The following is a 12,335-nucleotide window of genomic DNA, read 5'->3' on the forward strand; positions in this document are numbered from 1 at the left end:
GCAGAATATGCACTGTCAAGGATGCTGGAGAATGAGCAGCTAGTGCTCAAACTGGGGGGGAAAATGATTGACAAGGAAGGAATGGTTCATTCTGAGAGCAGAGAGGAAAGCAGTGATGTGTTTGTTGGCAGGACAATGATGTCACTGCTGGAAATGAACTGGCAAACATGGAGGCTGGTGAGATGGAAGGTGAGGAGCAGAGTTTTTGAAGATTGAAAGGAATATTTGGTGTTTAATTGTTATTAGAGACCAAATATATTTCTGTTACGGTAGGATTCAGGATTTGGGGGACAAGAGGCAGGTACAGGGGGCTAGAGGCAGTGAAAGAGTGAGGGAGAGAGGGGGGAAAACAGAGCATGTGGGAGTGGGAGACAAGTAGGCAGAGGGAGGGACAGAGAGAGAAACACAGAGCGTGTGGAAGTGGGAGACAGGTAGGCAGAGAGAGAGAGAGAGAAACACAGAATATGCAGGAGTGGGAGACAGGTAGGCAGAGAGTGGGAGAGAGTGTGAGAATGGGAGACAGGTAGGCAGAGAGAAAGAGCACAAGAAAGGGAGAGGAGAGAGAGCGTGTGAGAGAGAGAGGGACAGAAAGCACATAGGAGTGGGTGACAAGTAGAGTGAGAGTGAGAGAGAGAGAGGGAGAGAGAGAGAGAGGGAGAGAGAGAGAGAGAAGGAGAGAGAGCGCGAGCACACATAGGAGTGGAGACAGGTAGGACGAGAGAGACAGACAGGGAGCATGTGGGAGTGAGAGAGGGTAGGCAGAGGGAGAAAGAACGAGAGAGACAGAAAGCCTTTGGGAGACAGGTAGACTGAGACACACTCAGAGTGTGGGTGGGGAGAAAGAAGAGTCACATTCAGGAACAAAGCAATACTGATTTAAATCCAGACTACAACAGTACACTGACAGTCATCACACACGTGGCAGGACAGTTATAATTTCACAGTCATCAGCTGCTGACGATTTCTGGACAAACTTAACATCGCATCCAGTCATCCTTGTGTCTGTGTCATCAACACGGGACCCGGGGTCAGGTGGGATTAATATCCCAGTCCCACAGATGAGAAAGTCTTCAGTTAGAGACCAGCACCCAAGTGAACAATGTGGAACAAATTTTGAAAGGTTGGAGATATTTAGAGCGCGCAGCCCCTGTCATTTTCCAGTTTGGGGACTCATGTCCAGTGACCAGAGCAGGTTATCAGGTACAGAGTCTCCCCAGGAGTGTGCATTAAATCAGACAAGAGGCAGTGTCCAGCTGGGAGTGGGTTGATCTTCAAATAACGTACTCATTACACACAATTACAAAGCTCCCCTTCTCAACACCACAGTTCCCCAGCCCGCTGCTGATTCATGCCAGTTTATACCTTCCACACCAACCACCCTCCATGACCTCAACCAACCGACCACTCCTCAGGAACGAGCCCAGTCACTCAGTGTCCGTGGGTAATGTGGCCCCCACACCAAAGGGAATTCCGGGATAGAATTCCCTCCTGCCAAATCCAAGATCACCACCATCCCCACCCTTTCACCCCACCCAAATCGAGGTCAGCTAACACAGGGTAGTGCAGGGGGCTAGATGCTGAGACCACTCCGATAGGTATTGCCTCCTGATTTACCTGGGGATGCCCACTCACAGTTAAAGTCTGTTCTGTGATTCTCAATGTACCAGTAACAGTATCTTACACCTACACAGATTTATTTACAATGTTCTGTATCTATCAGAAAGGGTAATAATAACTTGATCTTCAAACCAACCTTTAATCCCTGAGATTCCCCTTCTCTCCACACCCAGTGCTTCAGCCTCTTTCAACACTAATCTGCTCAAATACCTGAGATAGGAGTGGGGGCCAGGGACAGGTCTATTTATATCAGCTTCCTCTGGACAGGACAAGAGAGTTCTACCAGACAGCACTTCCTAACTCACTGGGTGGAGGCAGCACCACTATTGCACAGGAACACAGCAGGGAGAAGCAAGGAAATGGAAGAGGGAATAATAGGCGAAAGAGAGAGCGGGTTAGACAGAGAGCGCTGGACAGGGAATGGGCAAAAGATCAACACAGGAAAAATGAAAAAGGGAGACAGAGAACACGTAGGAGAAACCAAACGGACAGGAAAAAAATTGAGAAACAGCACAGGAAGAAATTTCTCATCTCAGTCCAAAATGGCCGACGCCTTACCCCGAGGCTGTGACCTCCTAGTTCTAGACTGTCCAGCCGGATTTTTGGGGGGGTGGGGGGTGGGAAACGGCATCTCAGCACCTAACTTCTTCTGTCCTGTAAGAATTTATATGCTTCAATGAGAAATAGCTCTCTGGCAGGGACACAAGCACAAATAGGTGCTAGACAGCTTTGGGGCTACACTGTAGAGTGTATACAGAGAGGAGGGAAGGTGTAATATACAGGAAAGGTCTGACCAGGATACACCGTGTACTGTACTTGGCTACATTCCAGTTGAGTGTCGGTAATGGTCACACAAGCCATTGGCTTACCATACAGCTCATGAGCAAATCCAGCCAAACAGGAAATGAGGCCCTAAGAGTGTTAACACCAAAGCCATCTGCTACTTAATGGAAAGCCCATTAATACTGGTGCACTGATAGCCTTAGAAAAGTCTGGAGCGTCAGCGGCTGGCGGGGGGGGGTTTCAGAGAGTAGGATTGAGGATCAGGGGAAGTACCTTTTGCTCAAACATCAACAACAACTTATATTTATGTAATACCTTTAATGTCATAAAACATCCCAAGCTGAGCTGCTTCTCAGGAGCATTATAAAACAAAATTTGACACCGAGCCACATAATGGGTCATATTAGGTCAGAGGACGAAAATCTTGGTCAGAAGTAGATTTTAAGGAGCATCTTAAGGAGGGGAGAGAGCGAGCGAGACAGAGAAAGAGAGCGAGCGAGACAGAGAAAGAGAGCGAGCGAGACAGAGAAAGAGAGCGAGCGAGACAGAGAAAGAGAGCGAGCGAGACAGAGAAAGAGAGCGAGCGAGACAGAGAAAGAGAGCGAGCGAGACAGAGAAAGAGAGCGAGCGAGACAGAGAAAGAGAGCGAGCGAGACAGAGAAAGAGAGCGAGCGAGACAGAGAAAGAGAGCGAGCGAGACAGAGAAAGAGAGCGAGCGAGACAGAGAAAGAGAGCGAGCGAGACAGAGAAAGAGAGCGAGCGAGACAGAGAAAGAGAGCGAGCGAGACAGAGAAAGAGAGCGAGCGAGACAGAGAAAGAGAGCGAGCGAGACAGAGAAAGAGAGCGAGCGAGACAGAGAAAGAGAGCGAGCGAGACAGAGAAAGAGAGCGAGCGAGACAGAGAAAGAGAGCGAGCGAGACAGAGAAAGAGAGCGAGCGAGACAGAGAAAGAGAGCGAGCGAGACAGAGAAAGAGAGCGAGCGAGACAGAGAAAGAGAGAGAGCGAGAGAGAGAAAGAGAGAGAGCGAGAGAGACAGAGGGAGAGAGAGAGAGACAGAGGGAGAGAGAGAGACAGACAGAGGGAGAGAGAGAGACAGACAGAGGGAGAGAGAGAGACAGACAGAGGGAGAGAGAGAGACAGACAGAGGGAGAGAGAGAGAGACAGACAGAGGGAGAGAGAGAGAGACAGACAGAGGGAGAGAGAGAGAGACAGACAGAGGGAGAGAGAGAGAGACAGACAGAGGGAGAGAGAGAGAGACAGACAGAGGGAGAGAGAGAGAGACAGACAGAGGGAGAGAGAGAGAGACAGACAGAGGGAGAGAGAGAGAGACAGACAGAGGGAGAGAGAGAGAGACAGACAGAGGGAGAGAGAGAGAGACAGACAGAGGGAGAGAGAGAGAGACAGACAGAGGGAGAGAGAGAGAGACAGACAGAGGGAGAGAGAGAGAGACAGACAGAGGGGGAGAGAGAGAGACAGACAGAGGGGGAGAGAGAGAGACAGAGGGAGAGAGAGAGAGACAGAGGGAGAGAGAGAGAGAGAGCAGAAGCACGAGAGAGGTGGAGGTTCAGGGAGGGAATTCTAGAGCTTAGGGCCCCAGGCAGCTGAAGGCACGGCCACCAATGGTAGAGTGATGGGAATCAGGGGATGCTCAAGAGGCCAGAATTAAAGGAGTGCAGAGATCTCTGAGGGAAGGACATCATTGCTCTGGAGAGAGTAGAGAAGGAGATTTACAAGAATGCTGCCAGGGCTTGAAAATTGCAGCTATGAGGAGAGATTGGACAGGCTGGGGTTGTTTTCTTCAGAACAAAGGAGGCTGAGGGGTGACCTAATTGAGGTGTACAAAATTATGAAGGGCCTAGATAGGGTAGACAGTAAAGACTAGTTTCCTTTAGCCGAGGGGTCAATTACCAGGGGACAGAGATTTAAGGCGATTGGTAAAAGGATTAGAGGGAACATGAGGGAAAACCTTTTCACCCAGAGGGTGGTGGGTGTCTGGAATTCACTGTCTAAATCAGCGGTTGAGGCTGAAAAGCTCAACTCATTTAAAAGATACTTGGATCTGCATCTGAAGCGCTGGAACCTGCAGGGCTATGGACCAGGGGCTGGAAAGTGGGATTAAGATGGGCAGCTAGTTTCTTTTTCATCTTTTTTCTGGCCAGCATGGACATGATGGGCTGAATAGCCTCTTTCTACACACAAACTTTCCTATGGTTCTATAGGTGGGAGCAGGTTACAGAGATAGGGAGGGTTGTAGGGGCTGGGGGAGGTTACAGAGATAGGGAGGGTTGTAGGGGCTGGAGGAGGTTACAGAGATAGGGAGGGTTGTAGGGGCTGGGGGAGGTTACAGAGATAGGGAGGGTTGTAGGGGCTGGAGGAGGTTACAGAGATAGGGAGGGGTGTAGGGGCTGGAGGAAGTTACAGAGATAGGGAGGATTGTAGGGGATGGAGGAGATTACAGAGATAGGGAGGGTTGTAGGGGCTGGAGGAGGTTACAGAGATAGGGAGGGTTGTAGAGGCTGGAGGAGGTTACAGAGATAGGGAGGGTTGTAGGGGCTGGAGGATGTTACAGAGATAGGGAGGGTTGTAGAGGCTGGAGGAGGTTACACAGAAAGGGAGGGTTGTAGAGGTTAGAGGAGGATACAGAGGTAGGGAGGGTTGTAGGGGCTGGAGGAGGTTACAGAGATAGGGAGGGTTGTAGGGGCAGGAGGATGTTACAGAGATAGGGAGGGTTGTAGGGGCGGGAGGAGGTTACAGAGATAGGGAGGGTTGTAGGGGCTGGAGGAGGTTACAGAGATAGGGAGGGTTGTAGGGGCTGGAGGAGGTTACAGAGATAGGGAGGGTTGTAGGGGCTGGAGGATGTTACAGAGATAGGGAGGGTTGTAGGGGCTGGGGGAGGTTACAGAGATAGGGAGGGTTGTAGGGGCTGGAGGAGGTTACAGAGATAGGGAGGGGTGTAGGGGCTGGAGGAAGTTACAGAGATAGGGAGGGTTGTAGGGGCGGGAGGAGATTACAGAGATAGGGAGGGTTGTAGGAGCTGGGGGAGGTTACAGAGATAGGGAGGGGTGTAGGGGCTGGGGGAGGTTACAGAGATAGGGAGGTTTGTAGGGGCAGGAGGAGATTACAGAGATAGGGAGGGTTGTAGGGGCTGGAGGATGTTACAGAGATAGGGAGGGTTGTAGAGGCTGGAAGAGGTTACACAGATAGGGAGGGTTGTAGAGGTTGGAGGAGGTTACAGAGGTAGGGAGAGTTGTAGGGGCTGGAGGAGGTTACAGAGTTAGGGAGGGTTGTAGGGGCAGGAGGATGTTACAGAGATAGGAAGGGTTGTAGGGGCGGGAGGAGGTTACAGAGATAGGGAGGGTTGTAGGGGCTGGAGGAGGTTACAGAGATAGGGAGGGTTGTAGGGGCTGGAGGAGGTTACAGAGATAGGAAGGGTTGTAGGGGCAGGAGGAGATTACAGGGATAGGGAGGGTTGTAGGGGCGGGAGGAGATTACAGGGATAGGGAAAGTTGATGCCATGGAGGGATTTGATGTCAGACAAGCAGTCTGATAATTTAGCAAAAGTGGAGGAGTCGAGAGAGGTGGTGATGAGCGAAAGCTGGGTGTCATCAGCGTACAGGTGAAAACTAACGCTGTGCCTTCGGATGATGTTGCTGAGGGGCAGTGCGTAGATGAGAAATCAAAGGGGGGCTGAGGGTAGATCCTTTATCACTTGTCCAAATGACCAAGAGAGGGGAGCAATTTTTAAAAATAACGAAGAATCCCACACACATGCTCACACAGGCCCCCACCAGCCTCCGTCAACCTGAACCTGTACATCGAAGATGGGGCAAGTAAAAAGTCTCCCTGTGACACTGGGCAGCTCTGATTCCACTCACTGCTCTTTCCGAAGGAGTCACAGAATCTTTACAGTGCACAAGGAGGCCATTCAGCCCATCAAGTCTGCACTGGCTATCTGAAAGCACATTCTACCTCGTCCACTCCCCTGCCTTATCTGCATAATCATACATATTCTCTCTTTTCAGATAGCAATCCAATTCCCTTTAGAATACCTCGATCAAACCTGCCTCCAACACCCTTTCAGGAAGTTCATTGCAGACTCCAACCACGTTCTGGGTGAAAAAATTTTCCTCACATCACATTTACTCCTTTTGACAATTATTTTGAATCTGTGCCCTTTAGTTCTTGTTATTCTCTTGAGTGGGAACAGTTTCTCACTATTTACCCTGCCCATACCCCTCAGGATCTTCAATACCTCTATCAAATCTCCACTCAGCCTCTTCTCCAAGGAAAACAGTCCCAACCTCTCCAATCTATCTTCATAGCTACAGTTCTTTATCCCGGGAATCATTCTTGTGAATCTCCTCTGTCCTCTCATTAATACCTTCACGTCCTTCCTCAAGTATGGAACCCAGAACTGGACTCAGTACTCCAGATGAGGCCTAACTAGTGTCTTATACAAGTTCAACATGACTTCCTTACTCATGTATTCAATGCCCCTATTAATAAAGCCTAAGATACTATTTAAAAGCAAAATACTGCGGATGCTGGAAATCTAGAACAAAGATACCTGGAAAAACTCAGCAAGTCTGACAGCATCTGCGGAGAGGAATACAGTTTCAAATCCGAATGACTCTTCATCAGAACTAAGGAAAAATAGAAAAGACGTGAAATATAAGCTGGTTTGGGCCGGTGAGGGGGGACAGCTAGAGCTGGATAGAGGGCCAGTGATAGGTGGAGATTGCCAAAAGATGCTTTATACAAAAGGACAAAGAGGTGTTGACGGTGGTGATATTAGCTAAGAAATGTGCTAATGGGGTCATTAAGGGTGGAAAGCAGGACGAGCAAGGTACAGATAGCCCTAGTGGGGGTGGGGGGGAATCGAAATAGGCTAAAAGGTAGAGATAAAACAATGGATGGAAATACATTTAAAAATAATGGAAATAGGTGGGAAAAGAAAAATATATATAAATTATTGGGACAAGGGGGATCGGAAAGGGGGTGGGGATGGAGGAGAGAGTTCATGATCTAAAATTGTTGAACTCAATATTCAGTCCGGAAGGCTGTAAAGTGCCTAGTCGGAAGATGAGGTGCTGTTCCTCCAGTTTGCATTGAGCTTCACTGGAACATTGCAGCAGGCCAAGGACGGACATGTGGGCATGAGAGCAGGGTGGAGTGTTGAAATGGCAAGCGACAGAGAGGTCTGGGTCATGCTTGCAGACAGACCGAAGGTGTTCCGCAAAGCGGTCACCCAGTCTGCGTTTGGTCTCTCCAATGTAGAGGAAACCGCATTGGGAGCAACGAATGCAGTAGACTAAATTGAGGGAAGTGCAAGTGAAATGCTGCTTCACTTGAAAGGAGTGTCTGGGCCCTTGGACGGTGAGGCGGGGGGAAGTAAAGAGGCAGGTGTTGCACCTTCTGCGATTGCATGGGAGGGTGCCGTGGGAGGGGGTTGAGGTGTAGGGGGTGATGGAGGAGTGGACCAGGGTGTCCCGGAGGGAACGATCCCTGCGGAATGCTGCCAGGGAGGGTGAGGGGAAGATGTGTTTGGTAGTGGCATCATGCTGGGGTTGGCGGAAATGGCGGAAGATGATCCTTTGAATGCGGAGGCTGGTGGGGTGATAAGTGAGGACAAGGGGGACCCTATCATGGTTCTGGGAGGGAGAGGAAGGTGTGAGGGCGGATGCGTGGGAGATGGGCCAGACACGGTTGAGGGCCCTGTCAACCACCGTGGGTGGAAAACCTTGGTTAAGGAAGAAGGAAGACATGTCAGAGGAACTGTTTTTGAAAGTGGCATCATCAGAACAGATGCGACGGAGGCGAAGGAACTGAGAGAATGGGATGGAGTCCTTACAGGAAGCGGGGTGTGAGGAGCTGTAGTCGAGGTAGCTGTGGGAGTCGGTAGGCTTGTAATGAATATTGGTGGACAGTCTATCACCAGAAATTGAGACAGAGAGGTCAAGGAATGGAAGGGAAGTGTCAATGATGGACCATGTGAAAATGATGGAGGGGTGGAAATTGGAAGCAAAATTAATAAATTTTTCCAGATCCAGACGAACCGGCACCGAAGTAATCATCGATGTACCGGAGAAAGAGTTGTGGGAGGGGGCCTGAGTAAGACTGGAACAAGGAATGTTCCACATACCCCATCAAGAGACAGGCATAACTGGGGCCCATGCGGGTACCCATAACCACACCTTTTATGTGGAGGAAGTGAGAGGAGTTTAAGAAGAAATTCTTCAGTGAGAGAACAAGTTCAGCCAGACGGAGGAGAGTAGTGGTGGATGGGGATTGTTCGGGCCTCTGTTCGAGGAAGAAGCGGAGAGCCCTCAGACCATCCCAGTGGGGGATGGAGGAGTAGAGGGATTGGATGTCCATGGTGAAGAGGAGGTGGTTGGGGCCAGGGAACTGGAAATTGTTGATATGATGTAGGGCGTGAGAGGAATCGCGGATGTAGGTGGGAAGAGACTGGACAAGGGGAGAGAGAATGAAGTCAAGATAGCAAGAAATGAGTTCCGTGGGGCAGGAACAGGCTGACACAATCGGTCTGCCGGGACAGTCCTGTTTGTGGATTTTGGGTAGGAGGTAGAAGCGGGCCGTCCGAGGTTGGTAGCTGTGGAGGGAAGATCTCCAGAGGAGATGAGGTCAGTGACAGTCCTGGAAACAATGGCTTGATGTTCAGTGGTGGGGTCATGTTCCAGGGGGAGGTAGGAGGAAGTGTCTGCGAGCTGACCTGCTGAGTGTTTCCAGGTATTTTTTTTTTTTTGTTCTAAGATACTATATGCTTTATTAGCTGCTCTCTCAACATGCCCTGCCAACTTCAATGATTTATGTACACATACACCGAGATTCCTCTGTTCCTGCACGTCCTTTAGAATTTCTCCCTTTATTTTATACTGCCTCTCCATATTCTTCCTGCCAAAATGAATCACCTCACACTTCTCTGCATTGAACTTCATCTGCCATTTGTCTGCCCAATCCACCAACATGTCTATGTCCTTTTGAAGTTCAAGACCATCCTCATCACAGATGATAACATTTCCAATCTTCGTATCATCTGCAAATTTTGAAATCGTGCCCTGAACACCACAGTCTGGGTCATTAATGTATATCAGGAAGAACAAGGGTCCCAACACTGACCCCTGAGGAACTCTACTACAAACCTTCCTCCAATCTGAAAAACAACCATTTATCACAACTTCCTGTTTCCTGTCACTCAGCCAATTTCTTATTTAAGTGCCTACTTTCCCTTTTAGTCCATGAGCTAGAACTTTGCTTACAAGTCTGTAGTGTGGCACATCTGAAGTCCACATCCCCTGCATGAATAAAAAAAACTGTATCAAATGCCTTTTGAAAATCCATATACACTTCAACAGCATTGCCCTTATCAACTTTCCGTTACCTGCTCAACAAACTCCAGCAAGTTAGTTAAACATGATTTTCCCTTAAAGCGTCCATGCTGGCTTTCCTTAATTTCTTTGCGCTTGTCTCAGTGAGTATTGATTTTGCCCTGAACTATAGTTTCCAGAAGTTTCCCTTCCACGGAGGTCAAACTAACTGATCTATAGTTGCCAGCTTTATCCTTGCACCCCTTTCTGAACAAGGATGTAACATTTGCAATTCTCCAGTCCTCTGGCACAATCCCTGTATCTAAGGTAGACTGGAAGTTTATCACTAGTGCTTCTGCAATTTCCACTCCCACTTCCCTCAGTACCCTTGGATGCATCTCAACAGGTCCTGGTACCTTATCACTTTTAAGTAAAGATAGCCGTCCTAATACCTGCTCCTTCTAAATTGTGCATTTTTCTAGTGTACCAGTTACCGCTTCTCTCACCTTGGCCTGGGTGGCATCTTCTTCCGTTGTAAAGACAAATACAAAATACTGATTTAATACCTCCGCTATTTCTCCTGTCTCCACAGGCAAGTTCCCTTTTTTTTCATCCCAAACTGGCCGTGCATGGGTAACAAGGGCAAGGGTGTTGGAGGTACGGGGGCTAACCCCTTTGCCAGGAAAATGAATAGCAGACACTGCAGGTATCCAGGCATGCGGAAGACTCTGCATCGGGCACTTTACCCCCCTCAGCACCGACAGCACTGAGAGGATTAAGTGGTCAATATAGCATGATGCAAAGTGTTCTCACTTGCATCTCTTTTCTCTCCTCCTCAACATCACACTTCACATTCATTGGTCTCCATGGTAGTGTAATACACTCAGAGCCATGCTAATAGTTGTAGCCTACTGAAGATTTCTGAAGACCAGCAGTGGGATGGACTGAGTGAAGGGCTCTCTTCTCACCCTCCAACTACACATCCTTCACCCTTCTACAAGATAACATCAGGGGGTGATATCTCATCTAAATGACTGTTCTACATGCCAATAAACTATACGACATTGGTAAAAAACACAGCCGAAGTCAGATCCCTTTCTAACAGCCAACACATATGCGCCTGCACTAGGCAGTGATCAGGAGCAGGAACCCTGGCTGATTTCCCCTCTCTCTCTAACCCAGGGATCACAGGATAGGGATCAGAAGCAGGACCCCTAGCTGATTTCCTCTCTCTCTGATGGCTAGAAACTGAGGCAGTCTCTAGCTAGGACACCAAATCACCAGAATTCAGCATTGTACTGGAACACCCCCCCCGCTAGCTGCGTTATCCTACAGAGGGCAGCCAATGCTGCATCTGACAGGCGTGTAGCTTTGCAGTCATGAAAGACTGGATTCAGGAGGCAGCTTCCACCAGTTGGCGTGTACCAGCCCGAGAATGTAAACTCAGCACCATCCTCCTGTCCCATGGAGCAGTTATGTTAGAAGGAAGAGATCTGTGCCTTCCCAGGCCTTAAACATTTTGCCAAAAAGCACCACTACAATAAATGTTGCAAGAACGAAAAGGTTCTTTCCCCAACGGCACCTCATCAACTACCCCAAGAAGCCAAGTCAACAGGGCAGGAATGTCAATCAAGCATGCAAGGTAGAAAACTGGGAGACAATGCTTCACTATTCGTCAGCTACATAACACTGCATTATTACAGGACTTACTTTACCCGACAGTACTGACACACCATTGCATTTAAGCCAAAGCCCCTTCAGTGCTGTGCTAAATTCATCTCTTCAAACTTAGCGATGGGATTTCCCATGACAGACCTGTACCTGTTTGGATTACACCCCAGCCTTACGTAGTTCCACATCCTCTTTGAATTTGAAAGGGCACAATCTGGAATTGTAGTGATTCAAGTGGAGACTGTGACACATCCAACGTTGAAACCCTAGTGACACCCCCATTGGAACGCCTCCACCACCACCACCACCACGCGCACACCCACTCCTCCCCCCCACCCCCCCCCACCCCCCCCCACCAAACAAGTACAGGCAGACCATACTAACTTCGTGATGCCTTCTTGCTGCAGTGAGTGGCGGGCAGGTAACAAATGGGATCCTGCTTAATCCATTCTGACTGCAGGGCAGCCAGCATGCTCGGGGGAGACTGTTCAACTTCGCTGGTGGAGGTAATCACCATTGGAGCAAACTTGGTCGAGTGGGGTGAACTGCAGGAAGCCGGTGCAGGTCGGGAAGGAAAGTGAGCTCAGTTTCTCAAAGCAGTGATGGTGAGGGAGAAAGAGAGAGAGAGAGAGGGGCTCCGTGGGACGGATGATGCACTGAATCCTGAGGGTGCCTCGCACCAGCACGGACTGGGAGACCGATAAAAGTGTGGAACAACTTGAAAACTAGCCAGCAGGTCCCACGCTGCACACTTCAAATGACCTCTGTAAGTTGGTGAGAGCAGCAACCAATACTTGAATGTCGATGAGCCACAGGGGGTGAATTCACCAGCAGCAAGAGCCCACACACAAACCACGGGTGAGTAAATAATCTGTTAGCTGCTTGTCCATAGGAAGGGATCACACAGCTACTTACATCCTATGCTCCCCACAAAACACA

General features: G+C 49.3%; 1 protein-coding gene across 2 annotated transcripts in view; it reads right to left on the reverse strand.

The window, feature by feature from the left end:
* LOC144676421 (dual specificity tyrosine-phosphorylation-regulated kinase 1A-like) overlaps nucleotides 1-12,035 on the reverse strand; it is a 43,244-nt gene extending 31,209 nt beyond the window's left edge. For both annotated transcript variants that reach the window (XM_078536839.1, XM_078536840.1), the window contains exon 1: nucleotides 11,781-12,035. In XM_078536839.1, the coding sequence (XP_078392965.1) occupies nucleotides 11,781-11,913 (133 nt within the window). In that variant the 5' untranslated portion in view covers nucleotides 11,914-12,035. The remainder of the gene's footprint in view (nucleotides 1-11,780) is intronic.
* Nucleotides 12,036-12,335: the final 300 nt, after the last annotated feature.

Source organism: Cetorhinus maximus, unplaced genomic scaffold, assembly GCF_964194155.1.
Source record: "Cetorhinus maximus unplaced genomic scaffold, sCetMax3.hap1.1 HAP1_SCAFFOLD_1587, whole genome shotgun sequence".
Taxonomy (NCBI): Eukaryota; Metazoa; Chordata; class Chondrichthyes; order Lamniformes; family Cetorhinidae; genus Cetorhinus; species Cetorhinus maximus.